The 26,881-nt window shown below is 61.8% G+C and overlaps 1 protein-coding gene across 7 annotated transcripts in view; it reads left to right on the top strand.

Moving 5' to 3' along the window:
- Nucleotides 1-26,881, top strand: part of HDAC4 (histone deacetylase 4) — a 294,826-nt gene that overhangs the window by 225,133 nt on the left and 42,812 nt on the right. For 4 of the 7 annotated variants that reach the window (XM_045034698.1, XM_023259937.2, XM_045034699.1 and 1 more), the window contains 8 exons: nt 369-481; nt 5,193-5,309; nt 5,401-5,599; nt 11,843-12,063; nt 14,991-15,248; nt 17,078-17,264; nt 20,307-20,440; nt 22,834-22,954. In XM_045034698.1, coding sequence (XP_044890633.1) covers nt 369-481; nt 5,193-5,309; nt 5,401-5,599; nt 11,843-12,063; nt 14,991-15,248; nt 17,078-17,264; nt 20,307-20,440; nt 22,834-22,954 — 1,350 coding nt within the window. The remainder of the gene's footprint in view (nt 1-368; nt 482-5,192; nt 5,310-5,400; nt 5,600-11,842; nt 12,064-14,990; nt 15,249-17,077; nt 17,265-20,306; nt 20,441-22,833; nt 22,955-26,881) is intronic. The other 3 variants (XM_023259940.2, XM_023259939.2, XM_023259938.2) reach the window with 3 other exon arrangements.

Genomic DNA, 26,881 nt, shown 5'->3' with positions numbered 1-26,881 from the left:
TCGGGTTATTGCTGAGCGTTTAAGGGCTTATCTTTTTGGTGTAGAGGATCATCTCGAGGTTCAAGAGGAGTAAAGTCGGTAACGTGCACAGCTTAAAAGGCTCAGGCGGGGCCTCCACAGAGCCGTACGTGTGCAGAGCTCGCCAGGAAGTCAGTAGCAAAACCGAAAATAGGGAATTAGCCTCACAGCCCCTGTTCGGGGACCGCGGTCAGGCTCTTTCTTTCATGATGTGACTTGTGCCCGTCAGCAGGTGGGAAGCAGAAGTCCCCGGGAGGCCCTCGGCGCCCAGGCCCGGGTGGGCACCTGCCACGGCCTCGCCCAGAGCCTCTGCGCGGAGCGTGGCTCACGGATGTCTCTCCGCCCCACAGACTCGGCCTGCAGCAGCGCCCCGGGCTCCGCGCCCAGCTCGCCCAACAACAGCTCCGGGAATGTCAGCACCGAGAACGGGATCGCGCCCGCCGTCGCGAGCATCCCCGCCGAGGTCAGTGCGGGCTTTCCGTTCCTTTCTGTTCCCTGCGCCGGCCTGGCGCATTCAGACGGTTGGTTCCCTTGAGGTGACCGAGGTTTGCGGGTGCCCTTCGGCCTGGACGGTTGAGGTCGGGAGGCACCCTGGACGGGGCACCGTTGGGACTTCATCCCTCTTCCCTGCCACTGACCACTGCTTCTTCTGCAAACGTGAGCCCCGTGTCCAGACGGGAGAGCAGCTTCGAACCCAGCCTTTCCTCCTGGCCTCCTTCGGAGCACGTTTTATCCGGCCGATTCAGAACACAGACGCGTGGGCCCATGGGGTCCTAGATGCCTCGCTGCTGTGTGCCCCTGGGGCTCTGCACGGTGGCCGAGAACCGTTGTTGGAAGAGAATCAAAGTGTTTATTGTGCTTTAGAAATACACAGGTTAAAACGTCAGCCAACACACACACATCCGTGTGTCGTGGGGGAGCAGAGTAGCACGGGCAGGTGGTCAGGAAGCCCAGAGCTGGCGTTTCGGGGGCGCCTGGGTAACTAACCACCAGCCTGAGACACACGGTCAGGCCCCCGCCCCCAGCTGTGCCACAGGTGGAGAGGGGCGTGGGCACAGAGAGGGTTCTGGAAGCACTTGGCAGAGAGGACGGGTGCTCCAGGGGAGACAAGGGGCCCGGGGCTGGCTGCCGGTTGTGCCCTTGACCAGACCCGGGTGGCTTTCCGGGCAGCGGTTTCCAGGACCTTCCTTCCGTGCTTTCTTTTTCTACCTCGTTCTCTTTGCCCCAGCTGCTCATTGTACAAGTGTCCCTGGAGCTCCTACCTCGCGCCAGCCCTGCACCAGGCCCAGGGGCCAGAGGGCCAGAGGGCCGGCCAGCAGCCTGCCTCCACACAGCAGGCTGTGCGGCCTGGGAGAGGCAGGCTCTGGCGGGTGCCCAGGAAGAGCAGGGGAGCTTCACGCTATCGAGCGAGGCCACGGGCTGGGGGCGCCCTGCGTGGGGAGCCGCCTCGCTGCGGAGTTCACGGAGAACGGAGCCCGAAGTGCCGTCTGCTTCGTGCCGCAGACGGCCCCGCCGAGTGGGAGGTCTTTCTGAGTTCTTTTTGAGTTCCTGCTGACTTAACAGGAGGGTGCAGTTAAGTACATGTAGTCACTTAACTTTCCCCCTAGATACTTAGCAACGAGTCCTCCCCTCCCGCAGGGTTGACAGATCTTACTCGGGGTATATGGGCGCCAGGGCTGAGCCTTTCCACCCCCTGTTGTAGACACCCGTGCGCACAAACACGCGGCAGAGCTAAGGCTGGCGCTGGCCCCTCCGCTCCCCCCCAGGTCTCCCCCTGCCCCTGCTGAAGTACAAGTCCCGTGTTCATGTAAATTGAGGCTGCTGCAGACTCACCGATAGGAAAGGGCCATCCCGTTTACCGTCCTCTGGTGGGCAGGGGTGGCCTCTGACGGTCAGGTCCGCCTGGGGGACCTCTGGGGGTTTCGGGTGCTGTTGGAAGCTGACCTCTCCTGAGAACTCGCAGGCCTCGTGACGCCCCCGCTGGCTGCAGCCCCTCGGGCGCAGGGCGACGTGGGTCCTCGCTGGAGCACCTCCTTCCACTGCTGTTCTGCCAGGGGCCCCGGGCCGGGACAAGGTCCGCGGCCTACACACGGCGGAAGCAGGCGCCCCGGGCCTGGAAAGGCAGCTCCCTCCAGCCCAGAAGGCCCGGCGTGAAGCGGGGCGTGAGACCAGGCCCCGATTTTGTGCGGAGCGCATGGGAGCTGATGAGCCTGTCGCCCCGAGGACGGAGACCGCCAGCGTCGTACACGCGGGCAGTCAGCCTCCGAGCAGTTCTCAGAAGGCTGCGTTATTTCTAAAAATAAATTAGGTAAAAAAAAAAAAAAAAATAGAGTGATTATAAAGAGGAAATTACAACTTTGCAGACATTAGGACGTTTGCTCGTTTCGTCCCTGGGTGATTACAGCCCGGTGGTGCCTGCTTTCCTTGGCCGTCTCCATCATGTTCTCCTCGGCACAGCGCGTCGGTATTTCTTCTACTTGGACCAACAGTTTTTCTGTCTGGGGGAAGTGCTTTCCACGGTGGTCGTCAGCTCGTGACTGTGCAGGGTCACAGTGAGCGAATGCTTTGTAGCCCTGTGGTCTCTCCAGGACAAGATACACCAGGCGCCCCTGCGCGAAAAACGCTTTTCTTCCTGGTTTGCGCTCATGGTGTCCAAACAGACCGTAAGGTGTGTGTATTTCCAAAGGACGCTGAAATACAACCGCGTTAAACAGCACCTCGGGGATCCTGCGAGTTACGGATATTTGCACACACGCCGTGAGGCGGTACAGGCACACGTCTCTTTATCACGCATCACAGGTGTTGCCCTTTCTTACGAACCGAAGACACCAGCCTCCCGTGGAGGAAGCCGCTGCCGATGGGGTGGAAACAGCAAGAGAACCAGAAGTGCAAGCGGAGCCTGACGATGGGACTGAACGTGTGGCCGCGGTCTCGGGGGAGATCTTGAACGGAGGAGGGGCTGCTTCTGGGGGAAGTGGTCTCTTGAGGCGGAATCGGCCGCCGGTGACGATGCCGTGAAGACTGTTGACGTGACCACACAGGATCTGGAAGATGCATACACTGAGCTGACGGAGCCGTGGCTGTGTTTGAGAGGACGGACTCCGGTGTCGAACGATTCCTGCTGTGCGTAAAATGGCGTCAGACGGCATCACGTGCCACAGAGAAATCGTCCACGAAAGGAGGAGTCACTTGATGTACCAGACCAACCTCGTCGTTGACTAATTTAGGAAACGGTCACAACCACCAAGCAGCCGTGAACATCGAGGCAAGATCTTCCTCCAGCGAGAGGATTCTGACTCACTGAGAGCTCAGATGATGGTTAGCATTGTTCAGCAAGAAAATACGTTTTGACTCAAGTCTGTACATTCCTGCAGACATGAAGCTGTTAACACACCTGACACACGACAGTGTCTCGTAAACACAACTTTCACGCGCACGGGGAGACCAGTGAGCTCCCGGACTGGTGCTGTGGTGTCTGGGACCACACCCCGCGTCTCTGAGGCAAGCCGCAGGCGGCCCCTCCCCACCCCCCCAACCCCCAGCAGATGAGGAGGCTGTTTCCTCCCCGGGCCGGCACCCGGTGCACCCCCACGTACGGCCACTTGATGATAGCTTTCAGCGCATAATTTTCCCCTCGGATGTGACATTTTAAGGCACCCGGACGTTTCTCGTCGTTAGTTACGTGCCCCACTGCGAGAGGAGCTAAGAGGAGACGGTCACACGTCCGTCACTCCAGTGATTTTCTCGTCACGCAGACTCCGTCTGCCGCCTCCCACTCGCCGGCCTGGTGGCCAAGTCCTTTGTTCCTTCTGTCTGTCTGCTCCGTGGTTCGGCACACTGACCAGGTACCTACTCCACAGGGGGCGTTGCGGCAAACAAAACAGCATCCTTTGGAGGGAAGAATGTTCTTTCTAGAAGCAAAAAGATGTTAAATAGCACGGTAATTCAGATCCTCAGAGAATGCTCCCACTCCCCCTTTTCTGTCTGTCCTTCCAGCCCTCACTGCCTGCTTTTGAACGAGCAGACCATCCTGTACCTTGTTTTTCCAGCCTAACAACACATCATCGGTGGGACTCCAACCAATCCAGATTTTTCCCGGCCTCCCAAGGGCCCGGCGCATAAGTGTGGTTCATTTGCTCCACCCGGGACACGGACACGCTGCCCTTCCCTGCCGTGGGCACCACGGCCACGGCATTCCTGGGACCGTCTCTGGTTTTGCCCGGCACCGTTTCGTAAGAGCCACCCGAAGAGTGGAGTTTTAGGATCAAACCTTAGATAAATTTTTAAGGCTTTTGACACGGATTGCCCAGTCCTGCAGAAAGAGTGCACCGCTTGATAAACCCGCCCAGCAGCGTGTTTCTGTTCCTCGGGGCCAAGAGAGTATTCTCAGTTTTAAAAATCTTTGCCAACTTGATAGGTATTTAAACATGTTTTTTGATTACTGATGGTTTTGAGTAAATTTTTCAGGAGTTCTCCCGTAATACTGGTTCTTCGTCATTTGCCTTTGACGAGCACTTTTGCTAATTATTATCTGATCTGTGAGCTCTTTACATAGTTACCTTTCTCTGTCCTACATGTTGCCCATATTGCCGTGACCATTATTTATTATTTGCCTTTTCTGGGAGGGGATTTTTTTTTAGGGGAGAGGGGCGGAGAAAGGAAGAGAGAGAGAGAGAGAATCTTCAGCAGGCTCAGCATGGAGCACGACGCGGGGCTCGATCTCACAACCGTGCGACCATGACCTGAGCTGAAATCAAGAGTCGGATGCTCAACCGACTGAGCCACCCAGACGCCCAAAAGGGATTTTTTTTTTTTAATCAATATCTTCTCTGGTTTCTGCCTCTGATGTTATATTTAAAATGACATCCCCAACCAAGAACGTATTCTATAACACGTTATCTTAGGTTTTCCTGATAGTCTACGATGATTAAACAATGTGAATAAAAACAAGAGCGTCATGGATCGTGAATCCATGTTTCGGGGCTTGTGACCTGCTTTGAAATTCTGTGCCACCTCTGTGCTGCAACCTGTCACTGTGTTTCTGTACTGTAGCGTCTCGGGACTCCGCGTGGCCTGCCCTGAGGCGCTCTCAACTGTCGTTTCTCGTGGTGTCTGTGGCCCACGCTTGTCGCTGGCAGACTGTGTGTGACGGCCGTCATGTGTTCTGTCTGCAGACCAGCTTGGCCCACAGGCTCGTGACTCGAGAAGGTTCCGTGGCCCCGCTCCCCCTCTACACGTCACCGTCCTTGCCCAACATCACGCTGGGACTGCCCGCCACTGGCCCTTCCGCTGTGAGTAGGCGTCGGCGGGTCTGCGTGGCCAGCGGGGGCGGGGGGCTGTCACGGGCCCTCGGCCCCGGGCGTCACAGTTGTACCTCTCCAGGGGACGGCAGGTCCGCAGGAGGCCGACAGGCTCACTCTCCCCGCCCTCCAGCAGCGGATCTCCCTCTTTCCCGGCACGCACCTCACCCCCTACCTGAGCACGGCGCCCCTGGAGCGGGACGGTGGGGCTTCACACAACCCGCTGCTACAGCACATGGTCTTACTGGAGCAGCCGCCTACGCAGACGCCCCTCGTCACAGGTGAGCACGGTCGGCTCGGGGCCCAGCGGGGAGGCCCGTCCACACCCCCGAATTTCTAGCCACGGCCTCTCCCGTGTTAAGGCGTGGGAGTCGATAAACCGAGTCTCACTTACAAAACGAGGTAGACAGTAAAAGCAGGTGTCGCTTAGACCTTCTGGAAGCTTCTCCAGAGAGACGGCTTCTCCCGTCTGCTTTTTCATTTGGGTCAAGATGAGGGGGGACGACTCTGGTAGATTGTCAGTTCCCATTCGTGGTGGAAACGTCTGTCGTGTGCCCCGCGTAAGGGATGCTCACACTTAGGAATAAGTCAGGAAATGTGGCGAGAGGTTTGCACGGCAACTGTTCCTTTGGGAGGGACGAAGGTGTGGGGTCTGCTGCGGAACAGGGAAGTACCTGTTGGTCTGCAGCACCCAGCCTCACACTCGGCTCCCTGGAGGTCTGCTGATTTGTTGGCGGTTGGGATTTAACATGACCTCCTTGATGCTTTGGTGAGAAGTGCAGGTGCGAGCGGGTCAGAGTCCCGACCTGTGGCCACGCGGGCCGCGGGCAGGTGAATGTCTTTTGTGCCCACCGGTCTCTCTCTAGCACTTGGTCCTGAAGAGCCGTGGGGCCGGTCTGGGCGTGAGGGGCCCATCCTGCCCTCTGTGTGTGTGTCCGTGTGGATGGCGGGCTTCCGTCTGTGTGTGTGTGTGTCTGTCTTTCTGTCTGGGCCCCCCAGTGCTTGAATTCGGGGTCACTGCCCTCTTCAGAGTTGAGGGGGAGTCGAAGCATCACTGGGCATCTCCCCACCTTTCAGATGATGGGTCATGAGCACAGGGGCTCAAGGGTTCCATCTGAAATCGCATCTGAGTCTGTGCGACACCCAAAGTCAGGGCCCGGGGTCAAGAGCAGTGAAGGATGCCTGAGTTTCTGTCCTGTATCGTTTATGTAAACCTCCAGCTGACCCTCCTTGTGACCCCCGGTCCCCGAGCGTCTGCTCGTCACCCACCATTGAAGAGCATTTTTCGGGCACATCCCTGAGCTTCCTGTGAAGGAACCTTTTTTGTTTTGTTTTGTTTTTGTTTTGTTTTGTTTTTAATTTTTTTTTCAACATTTATTTATTTTTGGGACAGAGAGAGACAGAGCATGAACGGGGGAGGGGCAGAGAGAGAGGGAGACACAGAATCGGAAACAGGCTCCAGGCTCCGAACCATCAGCCCAGAGCCCGACGCGGGGCTCGAACTCACGGACCGCGAGATCGTGACCTGGCTGAAGTCGGACGCTTAACCGACTGCGCCACCCAGGTGCCCCACCTTTTTTGTTTTTAAATAGGCCCCATGCCCAGGGTGGGCTTGAACCTGGGATCAAGAGTTGGCCACTCTACTGACTGTGGGGAGTAGCCTTTTCCCACAGGACTTGAATGACAGTCTTAGGTAAATCTCAACTCTCTGATAAACTTGCTGAACCGGACTCCTTCGTGATTAAGCAGCCACGTTGCTGCTTCTGCCCTTCGTGTGTGATCCGGTGGCCCTTTCTGTGACAGCAGCCGCCGACGGCTTGCCTGTGGCAGTGAGACTGGCTGGGGCACGACTTCTGGTCCAGCACCTGTTAGCACTGCCCTCCCCGCCCCCGAACCTGCAGGCCCCTCCCGGCCCCCGGACACAGGCCGCAGGTGCTGGAGGCAGGGCTGTGGCCCAGAGCACAGGCTGTCTCGTCTCCGTCTCATCCCAGCTCAGTGACCTGGGAAGTCTTCCCTCGTGCCGTGCCTCAGTATCCCCGTATGTGAAACGGGTAACACGAGTGTCTGCCTCGCTGAGTTTCTTCGGGGTTAAGTGAGGTGTGTGTTGGTGCAGGATGGGCCTGACACTGGTGAGCCCCCTTCAGGTGTTAGTTGTGTCGTCCTGGTGGTGACTTTTGGTTTTATCACTTTTAACCTTCAGCTAGGCAGCCTCCCTCCTCTCCCCCAGGCTGAGCAGTCGGTCCTTCCCAGTTCTCGTGGCCCCTCCCAACCCCCTCCCCGTGAACTTGGCCCTGATTCGGGTCTCTGGGATCACCCTCCAAGCTCCACCCCTGCCCGGGTTTCCTGCCCCTCAGGGCCTGAGAAGCCCTCTCCGCCCAGAGCACTGCCGTCCTGAGCTGGAGCACTGGCCGCGTGTGGCCCCTGATGTTTAAAGTGGACGTTAAGACCCAGAAGCAAAGTACCCGTCTGGTTTCTCAGTCCCACGTGGGACATGGTGGGTGCCCGTGTGGCTGGTGGCTGTCGGGGCACGTGAGCGTGGCCTATCAGGTGGTGCCGGCCGGCCGTGACGGCCTGGCTGCCATCGGGCACAGGAGCGAGCCCTCTCCTTCTGGTGTGGCCCACAGGGGTGTGGCTCCCTCTTCGCCAGAGGGGGCCGCCCTTTCCCCCCGTAGGCCCGGCTCCCAAGCCGGCTGTCCTGAGGCCTGGTCCCGACCTGGGCCCTGCCCCCGCCGGACGTGGCCCTTCCCCCTCCCGTGTGCTCTGCTGAGCTTTGCTTCGGTTTCGCTCCCCTCCTGCTCACCTTCCCTCGCGGAGGACAATCTGCACATCCGCGGCATCGCCCCGCTCTCCCAGCCCCTGTACGGGGGCAGTGCGCTGCAGGCCCGCGGTAAACGTCTCTGGGGGCAACGCGAGGGACACTCGGGGTTTCTGAGGTGGCTTGTGTCTGAGCAGGATCAGGGACAGTCCCCAGGTTCACCTGCCAGTGACCCTGCTTTTCCGTGAGTGCTCGTGGGCAGATGGACACACGGACAGAATGGCTGAGCCAGAATAGCTGTGTCTCACGAACACTGGAAACAGAGGCCGCAGATGCAGAGGGGTGAGGGGGGACGGGCGCCAGGGCCGTGTCCCTCCCCGAGTGGGTCCGTGGGATGTCCCACCTCCGTGTGGCACTCACCTTGTTCCCCACTGCCCCAGGAGTTGTCCGGCCGAATCTTCTCCTGAGAAGAGTGACGCGCCCTCATACGCTCCCAGAGGTTGGGTCTCTGAGCGACCACCCGAGGCAGCGGGTGGGAATGGAACCGTCATCTCGAGGCGAGAAGGACACGTGTGTTGTCCAGGCCTCCTGCTGTGTGGCCGGAAGGCACAGCTTTCAGCCCAGCGTCTCCCCTGGGCTGGTCCTCCGTAGTCGGTCTGGACGCTCAGCCGTGCAGCAGGGAGGGCGTAGGGAAGGCTTCCTGGAGAAGTGGCATCATTGCTGAGGCCTTAGGTGAGGGTCTCGGGAGAAGGACAGGTGGAGGGAGCGGGTGTTGCACCTGGTGGATGTGGGGTCATTCTGGCCTTCGGGTCACTCGCTGGGGCTGCCCCCCACGGGCTGGCGGAACTGGCCGTCTGCCCGTGGCTGTGCTTCTGAGCACGGGGACGGCAGCTGGCTTCCGCAGCAGTGATGGCACGCTCCCCTTGGTACCTGACCTCTCCCAGGAGGCGCGTGGGGCTGCCGCTCCTGGAGCCTGGCCCGCGATTCCCAACCCTGGCCAGGCCCCCAGAGCTCCAGCGAAGCCGACTGGTCCAGGCGGGCCCCTGCTGTGCGGGGATTTTCTTGCAGCACTCAGGCTGTGCCGATGTGCAGCCTGGCACGCCCCTGGCGAGAACATAGCCTTGTCCGGCTGACTGTCACTTGGAGGGCCTTAAAGAGTCCCACCCTGGCGCATGGGGCAGTGGGATGCCCCATACGGATTTCTAAGGGCGCAGGCCGTACTCACCAGTGTGAATTCGCCTACTTCACCCGAGCCCTGCAGCACCAAGGCCAGCACCTCAGATCTGGGTCCAGAGCGCCAGGACAGCCTGACTCTTCGCCTGTTTCCCTCTTGACCCCCACACTGGCTGGGGCATGTGGACGTGGTGCCTTTGTTTGCAAACTCGCCAACCCTGGATGGCCGAGAGAATGCTGGGGATTCCCACATGATCACCGTTGTGCGGTCACCGTTGTGCGGTCCTGCGTGGGCTTCCGGTCGCGGCCCCCCCCCCCCGGTCCCTCTTTCAGGACCGACATGAGGGGCAGGCGGGTGTCGTCGGTGTCCTGGAGCACCGACAGACTTGCGCCAGCCCTGTGGGCGGGAAGAGCAAAGCGTCTCCCAGCCCGCCAGGTGCTCAGGGAAGGAGGCCCCCGGCAGCCCGGTCCTCCCTGCCCAGAGCAGGGTCTGCCGGGTGGCACAAGTCGGACTCTGTCCCTGCACGGTGCCCTTCTGGGCACAGCGGGCCTCTGCAGGCAGCTGGGTCACCCAGGACAGAATTGGATCTTCACATGGTGTGTTTTTATGCATAGAAGTCTTTTACGTTGTATATACCAAAAGCCAAATAAGGGTCTGTCATCAAAAGCCCTTGTTGATGACCTGAGGGGTCAACTTAGAAACCACCTGGCCAGTAATGGGTTTGCCACTCAGAGGTTAGGAGTCCGTTTTCTGCAATGCGACCAGTCCCCGAGTGGGACAGCACTGGAGTTCTGTGCCCCAGGGGGCCCTTTGTGAATTTTGGGGTGAGTGGGGTGGGCCCAGAGAGGGTAAGGGTTAGTGGGGGCGGGCCAGAACGGGGACCTCCCACTGTCTGCCCCTGCCCTCATGGGGATAGTGGCCTGTGTCCTCAGGGCAGCGTCCACCCCGCATGAAGGCTCACATTCATGCATGTTCCTGCTCCTTTGTCAGCCCTGGAAGCTGCTTTCCTTCCGCAGAGCCAAGAGAAGCTTCTGTGCGGAACCTGGGGCGGCCGCCCAGCTGACCGCGGCAGCCCTGCGGGCCCAGTGTCCTGCGGAACCTGAGAAGCAGCTGCTCAGGAAACCCTGTTTTAGCTTCGTGTTTTCCGAGGCGGGACCCTCTTGGCGACTATGTCACCTTTGATCCCATAAATGCAGCTTCGTATGGCTGGCTTCCAAAGTTTCATCCTCACGACACCTCTGTCAACAGTGGGTGAATTCTGAAACACCTTCTTAGGGTGATGGGGTTTTTTTTACCTTTTTTTCTTTTTTTTAGCTCTTCTAGAAACTTGAGAGGGAATCAGTCTAGCGTTTGAGTTACTAACTTTAACTTAGCAGCCAGGCAGATGATGGAATTTAACATAATTTCTCCCAGAAAACAGCGAGCTGGACAGAAGGCGATGGCAGTTTAGGGGGCTGGAGTTGGCTGACTTCTTGAAAAGCTAATCAGGGACAACTTTGCGAGGGTTGAACCTTTTCTTGGTGTCTGCTCTCTCTGCATACAAAATTGTGGTTGTAATTTTGAAATCTCCAGCCCACGACGGGACAAGGGAAATAGGCTGCAGTGACCCCAGGGGTCTCAGGGACCCCCCTGGGGGGGATGGGCAGGTGTGCCTGCCTGTCGGGGGGCCGGCCACTTGAGCAGTTCCCAGGGCCGTGCTTTTGGGGAGGCGGGCATCTGCTAAGGTCAGGTGCGTGCTGTTCCCCCTCAGGCAGGGGGCCATGACCCGCGTCAGGTTCAGCCTGAGCCTCGTGGGTTAGTGTGCATCCAGCTCGGGCCGCTGGGGCAGCCCGTTTTCCAGTAGCAGGGAAGGGTTTGTTAGACTTTTGCCCAAAGAACCCCGGAAAGATGGTCAACTACCTAAGCCCACGATTTGCAAAAGAGAAAGTACAGGTGGGTGGAAAGTTTACAGAAGGAAAAAGGTTTGGCATTTGTGTCCCCTGCACAGGGTGCATTTTAAAAGGAGATTCAAATGCACGTTAAAGCAGGATCACATATCCATCCAGATTCTTGAACACTCAGTCCAGGTGCAGGTGCAGGGGAAGCAGCTGGTGGGCATGGGGGGAGGCAGCGCCTTTGCAGAAATTTGTAGAAGATTCTGACCGCAAGCGCCAGGATTGTGACAAGTGTTAACACCCCCTTTGTGAATAAAGTCACCGCTTGAAGAGACCTTTAAAGGATTTGATCCCTCAGGACGGGTTTTTTCCCTCACAGCTTGGTTTCTGGGTCGGTTAGGGGAAGAGCCGTCTCCACGGTCTTCTAGAACGTGCCGGGCCACCGGGACCTCCGCAGCCCTGGTCAGTGTGGCGCAAGCCACTCCGGCGGCCCCGCGATGCCGCTCGGACCGCAACCTCGTTCTAGGGCCCGGGCCTGGCCGAGGGGTCGTGGGGCCACTGCCGGGCGGACCGGCCGCTCCGGAACCTGTGACACGGAATGCCTGCGCACGGCGGCCCCTGCTCACTGAAGCCCACACCGGCGGCTCACGGCGGCCTGCGCCCCGGGCTTCAGGGTGGAGCACGGGGGGCCCCCGCGTCACCTTCCGACGGTGTCTTTCAGGCCTGGGCGCGCTGCCCCTGCACGCGCAGGCGCTGGTGGGAGCGGACCGCGTGTCCCCGTCCGTGCACAAGCTGCGGCAGCACCGCCCGCTGGGGCGCACACAGTCGGCCCCGCTGCCCCAGAACGCGCCGGCCCTGCAGCACCTGGTCATCCAGCAGCAGCACCAGCAGTTTCTGGAGAAGCACAAGCAGCAGTTCCAGCAGCAGCTGCACATGAGCAAGGTGGGTCTGCGGGCGCGGCCGGCGGAGCGCATTCGGGGGGGGGGGGGTGCATATCGCATCCGCGTGCGGCCCTGAGCTCCCTGGGCGCCCCTCTTCCCGAAGCGGACCCGCCTTTCTGAGCCCCTCGGCACCAGCGCGGGCCTGCCCGCCGGGACACCCTGCTCGCGGGGTCTGCGCCCTCGCACGGTCCCGAAGGTCCCTCACAGAGGGGGGTTTGGGCAGGAAACAGGGAAGTTCGGTGTGGTGGTGCTGGTCATCAAAACCGGAAACAGTCAGCGCCCCGTGACGACGGCGGCCGCCAGCCGCCTGAATGCAGCCCGTGTGACCCCGCTGCAGGGTTGTGGGGACACGGTCCCCCGGCACCCTGCCCCTGAACGGCCAGATGCCCAGTGCAGGCCGAGCTAAGGCCCCCGTGGGAGACGGGCTGCCCCCCCCCCCCAGCACGCAGGGCCAGCCAGCACAGGAAAGGCACCTACTTACTTCCTGTGGGCGAGACAGGCTGTCAGTCTGTGCTCCCAGCTGTAAACCCCACTTCACGTTCGTCTCCCCAGTGCCACCCGTGGCTTCTTAATTTTATCGTGTCACTGTCTGACTGATAGGGTAGGAGGTGTTAGGAAGACGGGAAACACCTATTCACTCCTGGTACAGTCTTGAAAAGAATGATTGAGAAACTGGGTTATCTCCCTAGACTCTATTCCATGATTGATTATGAGCGTGAACGACGGGTGATTGAAATGTTTGTACAGCGTTCTCCTGGGATCTCGGGGAGCCGACGACGTTGTCTAGTGCCGTCTGGCACCAGTACTTCTGCCTTTCGTCTGGGAGACGCTGTTCCTAAGGGGCTCCTTACCCAAGGGCACGAGGGCCCAGCTCCCAGCAGCTCTGAGACCTCCCATCCCGCAGCCCTGCTTGGGCTGCGTTGGGGATCGTGGCCGTTTCCTGCGTGATCTACGGCTCGTTCAACCCCCGCCTCCGAGTGCATTCACTTCACTGACGCCCCCCCCTTAGGGCAAGCAGCCATGCACGGCTGCTCCGGTCTTCCCAGGGTCACTGGCCACGGAACCGAACCGCTGGGCCGCCACGGGAACCGAACGCTGGGCGGCGGAGCCTCTGAGAACAGGAAAGACGGGCCGGGAGCCGGCTGTGCTCACCTGTTTTGGCCCGAGGTCGGCACATGGTCACCGGTGCTCTGTGGCCGTAGTAGCGTCACTTGGGAGAGCCCGGCACCTCGTGTGCCGTGGTGTCTGGTGAAGGTCCGCCAGGTGAAGGGCCTTTCTGGAGAACGCGTGCCGCCGGTGGGTGGGTGGCGGAGCCTCGAGCTGTGCAAGCGGCAGCCGCCCCCTGCAGGCCAGCGAGTGTGGGTGCGCCCTCTGGCGGGTCTGGACGGAGTGATGTGGCAAATGTGGTGGCGGGACGCGCTCTCCCCCCTCTGTGGGGACGGTGCTCCAGGGCACCTGTTGCCCCCGCAGGACAGAGGCTTTGCTGGGGGGAGGCTGTTCCTGTCGCGGCTTGAGCCCCGTGGTCCCGTGGGTCGGGCTGCGTGCCTCGCCGCGGACTTTCCTGCTCACCTCCGCGCTCTCGGCGCTGACCCTGACATCCGGGTCCTCCATCCGGGCGGTCCGACCAGGGGCACGCCCACTCATCTTCCAGCCCTGGCCTCTCTACCAGTTTGGCTTTTCCCCCCGACCCGTAGTCTGGCTTTAGCAAGGGCCCCGCTCCGAATACAGACGTGCGTTTCTTCTCATGCCGTCTGGGGAAGGGGCTCCTGGAGTCCGGAGGGCGTCGCAGGACACAGCTGGTTTGCGTGTCGCCGACAGTGATCGGCCAGCGCGCTGGCTGGTGGGAGCCTCGCCCCCGACGTCGGCTCCACTGTGCCGCCCGCCCACAGCCCGGCTAGCAACCCCAGAGCTGCATTTCGAAGGCGGCGACAGGCCTCTGGCCGCGGCCGTGGCCCAAGGACACTGACCGCACAAGCCCCCTGCATCACGGGGAGTCTGCGGCTGTGGCCACGTGCCTCCCAACTCCCTCCGAGCTGCGGCCTGAGAGGCCGAGGCCGCCTCAGGGGGATGGCCTGCGCCCCAGGGGTTGGCGGCGCCTCAGGTGCCTGTGCTCCTGCCCCTGCCCAGAGCTCCCCGGGACAACGGGGCCGCTCGATCCGGCCTCCGGGAATCCTTCACGGAGCTGGGCTGTCTCTCATGAAGCCCAGGACGGCCTGACTCCCCTGGAGGGGCCTGGAGGCCTCTGCTCAGATGCCCTCACTTCCCAAGGAAGCGGAGAAAGCCAGAGAGGGAGTCCGGGACCCTCGCCCCATAAGAGGCGGGTCCACGCTTCACCCCCTAGCTGTGCCCTCTGAGGGCTGTGGGCACGTGGGCCTCGGGGAGCTGCTTGGGAGGGCTGGGCCCTGGGGACAAGCACACGGAACACTGACACTTGCACGCAGGCGTCCGCCCAGTCCGACCCTCGTCACACCCACAATGTGGTGGTGTGGGTGGTGAAGCGAGCGGTCTGGGAGGACTTGCGTACAAACGTGCGGTGGCCAAAACGTGTCAGGCATCCTCGAAAACCTCTCCCCTTCTGGAAACCGAGTCGGAGCGTTCTCCACAGCAGCGTAGTCAGGGGTTTTGCAGACGGTCACATTTTCTCGGCGCCACGGCGCCGGTCCCCCAGGAGCCTGGCTTGACCGCTGTGACTTTCATACCCCGCGTCTCTGCGCTTGGCACACGGTGCTTGTTAACAAATGTGCACCAGGTGCTGGGCTCTCCTTCCCCGGCCGGCCCGGCGCCCAGGGTGTTGGGGGACAAGCAGTGCCTGCCGGCTCCAGCTCAGGCCCGGCATCCGTCCAGGTCGTCCGTCCCTTTGCTCTGAGGCACAGAGCTCGTGCTGTCACGTCGTCTCCGCGGCCCTCATCCCTTACCTCTGCCTTATAGATTATCCCCAAACAGAGCGAGCCGGCCCGGCAGCCCGAGAGCCATCCCGAGGAGACGGAGGAGGAGCTTCGTGAGCACCAGGCCCTCCTGGAGGAGCCCTACCTGGACCGGCTCTCTGGGCAGAAGGAGGCACACACTCTGGCCGGCGTCCAAGTGAAGCAGGAGCCCATCGAGAGTGATGACGAGGAGGCGGAGCCCCCGCGGGAGGTAGAGCCGGGCCAGCGCCAGCCCACCGAGCAGGAGCTGCTCTTCAGACAGGTGACCGCGCTGGCGGGGGCCAGGCGGGGTGGGAGTCGACGGACCGGGCGGGCCAGGAGGGACAGGCCAGGCCCTCTTTCCTCAAGGGGCGGCGCCGTATGGCCGGCCGTCAGTGGACACGGACGGGCCTCTTCCTCCCGGCCCTTCCCCGGGTGGTGTGGGAGGCGGGTGCAATTTGCTCTCTCTTTTACGTTAGCTGTGCCTAGAGATATAGACTGTCTGTCCACGGTGGGCATTTGTGCACCTGTATTCCAGCCAAATGCCAGCTTCGGAGTCCCTAGGGATGGTTTTCTTTCAGATCTGTAAACTGTAGGCTCACATAAATCCAAGCGTTAGTAGGATTCAGCATAATCATTGAAGGTGGAGGGGGTTGGAGATTGATTTATTTTTTTTGTTCTTTTTTTAAATTTTTTTTTTACTGTTTATTTTTGAGAGAGAGAGAGAGAGCGCGCGCGCACAAGTAGGGGAGGGGCAGAGAGAGGAGACACAGAATCAGAAGCGGGCTCCAGGCTCCGAGCTGTCAGCACAGAGCCCGACGTGGGGCTCGAACTCAGGAACCGTGAGATCAATACCCGAGCCAGAGTCGGACACTCAACCGACTGAGCCACCCAGGCATCCCAAGGGAGATTGATTTCTTAATTGATCAAAAAGGTAGTCAGGGCCTTTGGGGGCCCAAGAGGCAGTGGTGACCAACTTTACAGATCTGGAAAAATGGTGTGGCACAGGTACGTAGTTCCAGGCACTGACACACAACGACCAAACCCACTAGAGACTGATGAGTAAACTGATGAAAGATTTATCAATTTATAGTGAAAAATAAAACTTCCACGCCCACGAAACCACTAGGGCAGCCGGCCAGGGGTGCGCAGGAAGTGGAATCCGATCGTAGCCTTGAGCAGCGGAGCTGTGTCTGGAGTGTGGCGGCTCCCACAGTCCGCGGGGGGCATGCTGCAGGCAGGCGGCATCTCGTGCTTTTTCTGTCGCTCCTTCGGAGGGGGTCCCTCTGTGGCTTCTGGGTCCACGTTATCAGCGCCCCAGGCACCAAAGCGCTGCCCCACAGAGGCGGTCTGGACAAGGGGCGGTCTGGACAAGGGGAGGGGCTCCCTCTTGTGCCGTTGCAGACTCCTGGCATCACTGAGCCCGGCTGGCCGGCAGTGCCCACACCACGCTGCCCATTTGGGGCCCTTGTGGTATTGAGCCCTTACCAAAGCCGACTCCTAGAAATACAGTTTTGTGAAAAAGAGGCGTTTGTGAAAGTATGTTTAATTGCTTCACCTCCTTTTCCTTCTGGTGGTTTTTGCTGGCAGGCAGCCAACGTGGGGTCCTGGGCATTGTCCACCTGGGTCCCCACCCGTCCTCAGAGAGGCACATCCGCCCATCTCTGCCCCCTGACACCCGGTCGGTCGGCCGAGCCCCGGGCACCTGGAACCTGAACGGAACATTTCTTTGCCTCAGTGGCGCCTTTCTGCCCTCGGGCCGGGGTGTGGGGCGCCAGGAGGCCGGGGAGCAAACGTGGCAAATGGAAGAGTCAGCCGTTCCACCCCGAGGCGTGCTCTTCTCTCGCGTCTCTGGCTGCGCGTCAGGGACTCTTGGTCAGAGCAAGAGCACAGCAGACTCGCCCGGGAGGGCTGCCTGCAGGTGGGGACTCCTCGGGCACCAGGCAGCCAGCCCGTCCCGGCAGCCGCCCCAGCGAGTTCCTGAACTGTGCGCTGCATGCGGGTGCCCAGAGCCGTTAGAGAAGAGATCCGTGTAGCCCTTCAGCCGGGGAGGGGGCAGGTGACGTGGGGGCAACAAGAGCCTGTGTCTTCTCCCCCCCCCCCCCCCCCCAGCAAGCCCTCCTACTGGAACAGCAGCGTATCCACCAGCTGAGGAACTACCAGGCGTCCATGGAGGCGGCCGGCATCCCCGTGTCCTTTGGCGGCCACCGGCCTCTGTCCCGGGCGCAGTCGTCCCCGGCGTCTGCCACCTTCCCCATGTCCGTGCAGGAGCCCCCCACCAAACCGAGGTTCACCACAGGTACCGTGCATGGGGGCGTGTGGGTTGGGGCGGCCGACCGGCACCTGCGGGCGAGACTGGGGCGCAGCCGGAGCAGACGCAGGAGGCCCGCCCCGGGCTGCACTGTCCGGAGGGCGAGGGGATACCCCTGACCTGGTCTGATCTGCGCCTGGGCGGAGCCCTGGCTGGGGGACTGGCTGGGCTGGTCACTGAGGCGCCCCACCCCCTTCTCTGATGCTGCGGTCTCTCCTGGGTGCCAAAGCCCATCCCCCCTTTGCTGGAGAACCCGTTTCCTCCAGAGACCGCCCACCCACAGGCCACCGTGGCCGGCAGACCGGGTAGCTTCCCATCTGTGGTCAGCAGAGACCGCGACCTCGTGCTTTCTCAGCCGCCCTTCTGTGAACCGAAGCTTCAGGTGGGGCCTCGGCTGTGAGGCCCAGGGAGCTTGTGGGCACAGTTGGGGCAGCTCAGGCAGCCTCCGGGTCTGGCCTTCCGGATCCCCTAGTCCTCCCTGCCCCACCCCTGCGGGAGCACGGCGACACCTGCCAGCAGGACTGTTTCTGCTTGACCGGCACCGCCCCCTGCAGGCAGGGACGAGGGCTGTGTGGCCGGGCAGGCGCCCACCCGGGCCAGAGGCTCTGGGCTCTGAGTCGGGCCCTCCCAAGTCAGGCAGCGGGCTGCACCCCGGGCGTCCACGCTGCCCAGCCATGCCCGGCCCGGGACAGAGGGCGGCCAGGACGGCTCTTCACATCCTCCTCGGCCATTGGTTCTTTCTGGTGACGGACAAAGAGCACAATCCCTAAAAGCACAACGGTTTCGTCCTTCAGACAGACCTCTAAAACGTCCTGTCCGCACGCTGTTAACATGGACCGTCTGAACGTGCCCAAGTTCTCCTTGTTAAAAGGGTACTTTCTATATTCAGAGGAAAGTTTCATCAGTATTTATCCAGAGGCCGAATCGTTGCTTTTCAGAAAGAAACCAGGAAACTGCAGAGGGTCACAAATAGATGGGCACGTCCCTAAAAGACCCCAGTCCCTGTAACCATGGTGGAAATGTGCCCACCGTGGGGGCCGGGGAGGCCCCCGGGGCGCCTTTGTGCCTGTGCGTCCCCTGCAGTGGCCTGGCCAGTGGCCTCATCTGCCTTATTGCTTTTTGAAAATGTATAAAATAGGACGAGCTCACCGAAAAGAAACAGGAGAGAAACACCGAGAAATTGACAGTTGCCTGGAATCCCACCCCCCAGAGGTAGCCACCCTCAGGATCGGGTTTAAGTCCTCCAGATCTGTTTCTGTGCACAACTGGACGGACAGGTTCCAAAGACGGGACTCGGCTGTCGCCGTGGGCTTGGCAACTCTCCACGCCCTGCCTTGGCGGCATCCCGTGCACGTGGTCCTAGCTCGCCCTCGTGGCGGCAGAGCGTCCTGGCTCCTCGGCTCCGCAGACTCGTGCGGTTTCTCTCCGGATTCCAGGTTCCTGTCTGTAAGCGGGAGTGACCTGGGGTCACCTCGAAAGTTCCCGCCACGGGATCAGTAAAGACTAGCCGACTGTTGTGTCGGGATGATGCCACGTTCGTCTTGTTCGTGTACACGCATTCCACATGTGCACGCGCGTGCACACGTATGTATGTATGTTGCCATTACAAACTGCAGAACGCACCCTCCCGGGTACACGTGTCTTGTACACGTACTTTAGCGCGTGGGTGGTGAGCGCTCTTGGTCCCATAGGCCTGTTCTTCGCCAGCTGCTTTTTTTACCGGAAGTCCTCCCTGCCCCACCCAGTCTTGCTGGTATAACCCAGGAATGCTACAACACGAGGGGACTGACTCCCGTTAGCCTGACTCACGAGAGACTGAGAGGCAGTACTGGGCCCAGTACGTCCTGAGGCCAGGCGTCCAGCTTGGCCCTGTAGAGGCGGGCTCATCCTGCAGCCCTGTTCCTGTGTTTGGTGACACTGCCTCCGTTCTCCAGCATCAGGAGCATAGAAGTAGCCGTGGGTCTGACAGCACAGCTCGTCTCACGGGGTCCCCACCTTTCTCTGCCCGCGGGAGCGGGTCTTAGCCACACATGCCCCTTCCCAGGCCCCTGCCTGCCCGAGCGGGTCCATTCAGCCAGCCTGACCTTCCGGTTGTGCCCTGGGAGACCAGGTACGGGGGGACTACAGACAGTGCTGCGGCAGGGGCAGCGGGACACCCCTCCCGGCAGATGTCACGTGGGCCCCGAACCTTCTCCACCCACTGTTGGGCGGGGGGGGGGGACATAGAGCAGGTGCGCTCAGCCCGCCCCTGCCCTCCCCTTTCTCCAGCCCCGTGTCCAGATGCACAGGATACGTCCACCTGCATGAGATTTTCCTGGCCGTGACATCAGTCACTCTGGTCTGGGAGTGTCCCCATCCCGTCTGGGGGCCGGCCGGGCGTCCCTCCTCAAGGGCCACCCCATCCCCAAGGCTCCCTGGTGCCCCGCTGTGCCCCCAAGGACGCTGCAGACCAGGCAGCTGGTTACCCGTATTCTGTGTTAATTCTCACCACACGTGCTTGCCCGTGTGTCTGTGTCATCGCACACGTGTCCCAGCCAGTCCGGAGGGTTCTGAGAGTAAGAAACAAGTCTTACCTTTTTTCTGAGCCCCCACAAACCTTGGACGGTCCTCGGAACTGCTTGATAGGCTGCTCCCCGACAAGAGGGACTTGGATCCGGGGCCTAAAGCGTCTTAGTTGGGGGGAAAACAGCACCATCCTGGAACATGAGTGCCACACGGCTTGGGCTTGGGAGCGGGCTGGGGCATCTTTCCTTGTCTTCCTGACTTGCCCCGGGGACCCCTGGGCATGTGCGGTGAGCCGGCACACAGCCCCTGTTCCCATTTCTGTGAACCGCGCTCGGCCTCCAGTGAACTTGCAGTTTCCAGATAAATCGACCTAGGGGACGCGGGGCTACGCTGGCCCGGCCGCTCCCAGGGAAGTGGCAGGTTGCCCCGCCGGGCAGCTCTCTGGGTGGGTGGAGGGCGGCGGGCCTGCTGCCAGAGGCCCCCGAGGGCCCCGCTGACCGCGGCCAACTCCGCTCCCGTCCCCAGGCCTCGTGTACGACACGCTGATGCTGAAACACCAGTGTACCTGTGGGAACACCAACAGCCACCCCGAGCACGCGGGGCGGATCCAGAGCATCTGGTCTCGGCTGCAGGAGACGGGCCTCCGGGGCAAATGCGAGGTAAGGCCGCCCCCAGGGCAGCTGCTGGGCTCCGGGCGACAGGTCGCGACAGGCTGGGGGCGCCCGTGAGCATTCCTGCCAGGGCATCAGGCACCGGTGTGTGGGCGGGAAGAGGCTCGGTCTGCTTTCCTGAACACCCAGGTCCTCCCTTGGGGGAGCCCGCCTCTGTCCTGCCTCCTTGTTCCCCTGTCACTTCTGTCCCCTCTATCCTCTTGCCCTTTCTGTCCCTCTATCCCCATCCCCCTCCATCCCTGTCCCCCTGCTCCCTCTATCCCCGCCCCCTCTGTCCCCCCTTTCCCCTCTGTCCCCCTGTCTCCTCTATCCCTGTCTGTCCCCGTGTCCCCCGTTTCCCCTGTTCTCCTGTCCCCTAGCCTCCCCTGTGCCCCCCTACAGCAGGACAATGGCGGCCGGCCCCCCATATGCCCATCAAGTGGGGACCTATGTCCATCCCGCAAAAGCAAGGACGGGATGCGGGTGGCACGTACTTCCCTGCACAGTGACCCAGGCAAGAGCCCTAGAGCAGGCACGTCAGGGCCGTGGGGGCAGCAGCACCCCCTCTGTGTGTCCATCTGTTCTCCTTCAGAAGCTACAGTAGTTGGGAATTTAAATTCGTCTGGTGATACAGGATTTGGGGAGGGGAAAGGGGCACGAGAGCCCCACGGTGCCCTCCGGGGAGGACGTGACCCTGCCTGGTTGGGCAGGACGGAGGACGGCACCTGCTCCGGGGTCTGGCCGGAGGCTGCACCACCGGGGGGCAGCAGCGCCCTGGCAGGCACCCCTCCGAGGAGATCTTCCAATGCCCTGGTGTCCTGTTCGGCGTCCCTCATGGGACCAGGGCCCCTGCTCCTCCTTCAAAGGACCGCTCCCCGTGACTGCTCTTTACCCTCTGGCCTCTCCTGGAGGGTCCCCTCAGTCGGGGGGCCTCTGGGGGCTTTTCAGATAGAAGATTGCACAGGATCGGTAGGGATAAGACCATGAGACAGAACACGTGGGGAGAATGGGACCCTCGTCTGCCCCGAGGCGGAGTGCTGCCACTTGGTGGCCGGCGGCTGTGGGGCATCCTTGGACCTGTGGACGTGGACACCAGGGAGGAGGGGGTCTGTCAGACGTGGGGTCAGACCTGAGTCAGCAGGACGGCTGGGAGGAGGCCCGTGTGAAACACACGGTGACACGCGGGACGCAGAGCCAGGTGTCCCTGACGTGCGGGGACACTGACCTCAGGGTACACCACCTGCTTCACGCAGCCCCGAGGGACATGGCGTCCCTGCCTCCACAGGCTCCCACACGGGCCCCTAGGGCAGAGCGCAGGGCCCAGGTGCTTCACACGGGTGGTGGGCGTCAGCCCTTGACAACAGAGGTTAGAGGCACTGGCAGTGCCCGGACTTCCCAAGGTCCCCGGCCACTTGGAGACCAGAACCTCCTGGTCAGGGCCCCCCCGTCCAGTGGACGACTGAGGGAGCCCCAAGGGCCGGGCTCCCCTCCCTGTGCTGCCGCGTCGGGCTCGGCTGGGCAGCGAAGGGCGCGGCCTCACGGCCCCGTCCACGCGGGGAGGCCCGGCTGGCAGACGTGCGGCCGCCGGCCTGCACCTGCCCGCTCCGCTCCCTTCATCTCCCGCGTCCACGGCGTCCCTCAGGAAGCTGTCACAGCCAGCGGGAGCAGCCCCAGGCCCGCCTTGCGCTCGGGAGCCCCACCAAGGCCCCCAGGGTCGTGTAGACGCCCGTGGGACTGTCGCCCTCAGAAACGTGAACTTTAATCTCGCTCCATAAACTGCCCTCCTCTTACAAATTTAAGTAAGCGGAGCTCCTGTAAAGAACAGTGAATTTTATGTTAATTTCTGGGGGGAAACGTGGACATCGCTGTGGAGTCTCGATTTGAGGAATTTCCAGACCAAAGGAAAAGCGGGGGACAGGCAGGTGACGAGTGAAGGTAGCCGAAGGGCCCGGCGAGGATGGCAGGAAGGGTGTCTTTCCCGTGCAGGGGCCTGGTGCCCCGCCCCCCGCACGGGCGCTAGGGGAGCAGCTCCCAGGGCTTGTGGCAAGCCCCACCCCCCATCCCCGGCAGGGGCCCCAGCAGTTAGAAGGCTAAGTGGCAATTTGATGCCAAATCGTGTGGGTGACAGGGAAGGTTAAAGCGTCGAAGGCTGGAATTATCTTTCTAAACGTTTTCAAAGTTATAATTAACGCGTAAAGCCTCCAAAACATTTTTCAAATATTTTTTAAACGTTGTGTTGGGTGCTGTTTACGTTGTTTTGCGAGGACCAAATAACCGTGTGCCCGTGCACGTATAAAATTCAGTTTCCTCCGGGGTGACGGTGTTCGTGGAACTGCCTTCTGTTGACACGAAGCCCTGAAGGCACAGGGAGACGTGCGCACCTGTTCCTTCTGTCCCCGCAGTGCATCCGCGGACGGAAGGCCACCCTGGAGGAGCTGCAGACGGTGCATTCGGAGGCGCACGCCCTGCTCTATGGCACGAACCCCCTCAACAGGCAGAAACTGGACAGTAAGAAACTTCTAGGTATTTCAAGGCCTTCTTTACCTTTACCGCCCGCGCTCGCTGGCCCCGCCCCTTGAGCGCCGCCCACCGGGCGTGTCCTGCGCCTGCGCGGGGCCTGCACCAGGTACTGAGGGGCGGGCGGGCGGAGGCTGCTGGTTTCCTGCCTGGGCCAGGGGTGCTGCGGCCACGGCGGGCGAGAACCGCCGGTCTTGCGGAACGTTCCGTGGCAGGGCGTAGACACTGGCGGCGGATCGGGGGATACTCGAGCCGCGGACCTGCTGCCAGCCCTCTCCGGCAGTGAGCCCGGAGTCCGGGAGGCAGGGGCAGCCCCACGCGGGCTCCCCGCGGGGTGGGGGGCTTCCGCGCTGGTGGGCCTGAGCGAAGGGACTTGCTGACCGGCGTCTCCTGCGTCAACGCCCAGGAGGTGGGGGGGGGGGGTGGTCTGAGCAGGGACCTCCAGCACAGGCGGGTCCGGAGCCTCCGGACCTTCGGGCTCCTGGGCGCAGACCCCACCCCCGTCATGACCTGTCGGGGGCACCTTGACCCCAGCCTCCCAACCACCTTGAACCTGGAGGCACGCGGGGGGCGGCCTCCTCCCCCCTGTCACCGAAGGCTCTGCTCAGGCTGTGCTGGGCGATCCCACCACGGTGTGGCCGGTCACTCCCTCGGTGCACGCGTGGGTGTGTGCCCTGCTTCACGCGTGCAGTCGTTTCCTCCCTCGGGGAGCGCGTCTTCTGTGCTAGAAATGCTGTAGGCGTTGAGGTACCTGACACGAATGAAGCGCTTTAGTCTTTGGACGGGGTGGAGCTGGTGGCCAGGAGGAGATCAGGGTCCTGTCCTAGGGCGGCCAGTCATATTACTCCCTGAGCCCCATTGCCCTGTAGTAACAAGGCTTTCGGACAACGTGAACCCTTGTTCTGGGGACATAGGAGCCAGCAGCACGGGAGAGCCTGGGGGCTGGACGGCAGGGGGACGGCAGGTGCCAGAAAGTGCCCTCCCGAGCTAGGGCTGGGGGTGGACACCCCCAACTTGGGGGGGCTCGGCTTGGCCACTGCAGAGACCTGGGCCCGGGACAGAGGGTGGGGAGGGGTCACATCCGGGGCTGGCCAGAGGTTCTGAGAGGCCTCCCCTGCCCCAGGCAGACATTGCCGACACCTCCTCAGAGAATGACCGGCCCTACGGAAGCTGACGGGATCCCAACGGGGAGCCACCAGTTGTGAGCCCACCGTGTGCCCGGAGCTCCCAGTGGCTCTTAGGTCCTCAGTCTTATGAATAGATGACCAAGGATTATCCTCCCCCCCCCCCCCCCCAGGGAAGCGCTTAGCGGGAGAAAGATCCTGAAACAGGGCAGCTCAGAGGACAGATTTCTGGGACAGATCAGGGACACTGAAGAAAACTGAAGCTGTCGTTACCCATAAAGAGAGCTACCACGTCCACGTAACGTGGACAAGTGCAGCCAGCATGGAGGAGACCCAGAACACTCACGCCACATCAGACAGTAGAGAGTCCCAGGCTGGAGGGGAGGTGAGCTCCATCCCCTAGGAAGCAGAGCAGAACAGGGGCAGGACCTGGACAACAGGGAGAAGAATCAGAAAGTCCAGGGAGCGTTCCTGCCGTGCAGAAGCTTCCGGGGAAAGTGAGAAAAAGGGAGGAGAGCATCATAAAGCAATCACGGGCGAGCCACGGCTGCCCGGACCCTCTGAGGGGTGGCAGGGACAGTGTTGGAACTGTGGGAACAAGGGGACATGAGGAGGTGCGTGAGATTCCAGAGCGAGCGCCCCACGACATGGGTGCCGCCTCGCCGGTTCCGGGCAGAGACCTTCCCCACCTGCAGCCGTGGCTGAGCCTGGAAGGGCGAGGAGGAGCTGAGCGGAGGCCTTTGCAGACACCCTTTCTCCAGGAGGACACGCAGAGCGAGGTCGAGGGGCCACCAGGCCGCGGGTGGGAGAGCCCGCTGCCTTGTCCGCTCCGGCTGCTGTAACCAGGCACCACAGACAGAGGCCAGAGTCTGTCGCTTACAGGCCGGCAGCGGGAGGGCTGGGATCGAGATGCCACACGGCGGGCGCAGGCTCTTTCAAATCACGGGTCTCGCTGCCTCCTCCCTGGGGTCCGAGGGGAGGGAGCCTGGCAGGGTTTTCCGAAGGCAGTGACCACGCCCACCAATGCGCAACCCTCGTGACCTGACTGCCTCGAGCCCCGCTTGTAACACCGCCCCCCTGGACGTCAGGGTCCCGTTGTGTGAGTCCAGTCACAGAAACCAGCCCCCAATGGGATTTGTTCCCCACGTGGAAGCATCCAGAACACCCTGGAGCAGTGTGGCTGAGGGCTTGTGCCAGCGTCTTGTTGGGCTCCCTCCTGCCCTGCTCCCCAGACCTTGCTGCCGGTGCCGGCTGGGGGCTCGCTTCTCCCACTGGGAGGGGGAGCCGGGGCCTGGTGGGCTCAGAACGACACCAGAGCTGCTTGCCCTCCTGGCCACATGGTGGGTCTGGTCCACGGCCCGGCCAGGTGCTCTGGCTGCCGGGAGCTCTGCTCCCCAAGACCCCCTTGGGAACCCCAAGAGAGCTGACGCCAGATGTGCCCCAGAGACCCTCCCACCCCAGCCTGTTCTGTCACAAGAGCCATCACCCCGCAGAGGTACTTCTGTTCTCTGTTTACACAGCAGGGTTTGTCCTTGCTACTCAAGTCGGTTTTTCAAAGCCCAGCCGTCGTGGTTTAGGGCACGCTGTAGGAGGTGACACCGTAAGATGTGTGGGGACGGTTGGCCAGAACGGGAGGGAGGTTCCCCAGCTCCCTGTGGAGAAGGGCGTGCTGTGTGCTCTGTCCCTCAGTCGCGGGGTGTTCGTGTGTGGACTGCAGTGTGCCCAGGGCCCCGGTCCCGGCGGTCGTGGAGTGGGACTCGGGCAGAGGGTGGAGGTCTGAGCCGCTAGCTCCAAGGGCAGGACTGCAGGTGCGGGAGGACGGGTTGCTGGTGGAGGGCTTGGGGACCGGCGGGGCCAGAAAAGGTGGGAACCCGGGCAGAGCATGTCCAGAGAGGGGAGCCTCAGAAAGGAGCCTTCCAGGATGCGGACGGTGGGGAGGTGGCCAGTGGCCTCAGGGACGAGCTGAGCAAGGAGGCTGCGTGAAAAAAGGCCAGTGCGGCGCGACAGGCAGGGCGGCCTCCAGGACCCTGCGGGAAATGCCGCTCCTTCCCGGGCGGCACCTCGGCTGCCTGGAACATCTCCAGTACGGGAGAGGATCCCGTGGGCCCCGTCGGTGCCACCGAGGCACAGCACCAGTAAGCCCCCAACCTCACGGTCCCTGGGGCCGGCTGGACGGCCCCACAGCGGACGGCAGTGTCTACTCTGTCCCAGGCGAGTGCACTGAAAGGCCCCCGCGGCTGTCCCCACTCTTAGCAGGGGGCTCGTCCCAGCTCAGCCCCTGCTCCCATGCCTGCCCCCAGAGGCCCGTGTCAGCTGAGCCGCCACCAAGGGGCCTTTTGCACTTGTGTGTTGTCTTCTGACCGTGAAGTTGGGCGGGGAGAAGCGGGCCACAGGGAGAGGCGGGCCCGGACGCTCCGGCAGGGGAACCGGCCAGGTCTGGGGGACTAGTTTCACACTCGGTTTAGGACTGATGGTGAAGGAGAGACGCGGCGCATGTGGGGCTTCAGGGAGGAGGGCCTGGAGCTCTCCTAGTGGCTGGCCCTGCAGCGGTGCCTCCTGGGCCCGGGTCCGTGTGGGGTTGCCCCTCCTCACTCAGGCCCCCGAAGCCCCCCTCCTGTTTGCGTCGTCCTCACACCTGCTCCTCCCCCGCCACGAGGCAGCCGTCCGAGTGAGCTCCGTGTGCCTTTTGTGGTGGCAGAGCCTGTGTCGGCAGCGCGTGAGCGTGTGTGCGTGGGTCACGCCGGTGAGGCCCTAAATCGTCGCTTCCTTTTGCTTCCCCACTACACGCTGTTTGGAAACCCATTCCCGT

This window comes from Felis catus, chromosome C1 (assembly GCF_018350175.1).
Source record: "Felis catus isolate Fca126 chromosome C1, F.catus_Fca126_mat1.0, whole genome shotgun sequence".
NCBI lineage: Eukaryota > Metazoa > Chordata > Mammalia > Carnivora > Felidae > Felis > Felis catus.
This window is presented reverse-complemented; position numbering and strand designations above follow the sequence as displayed.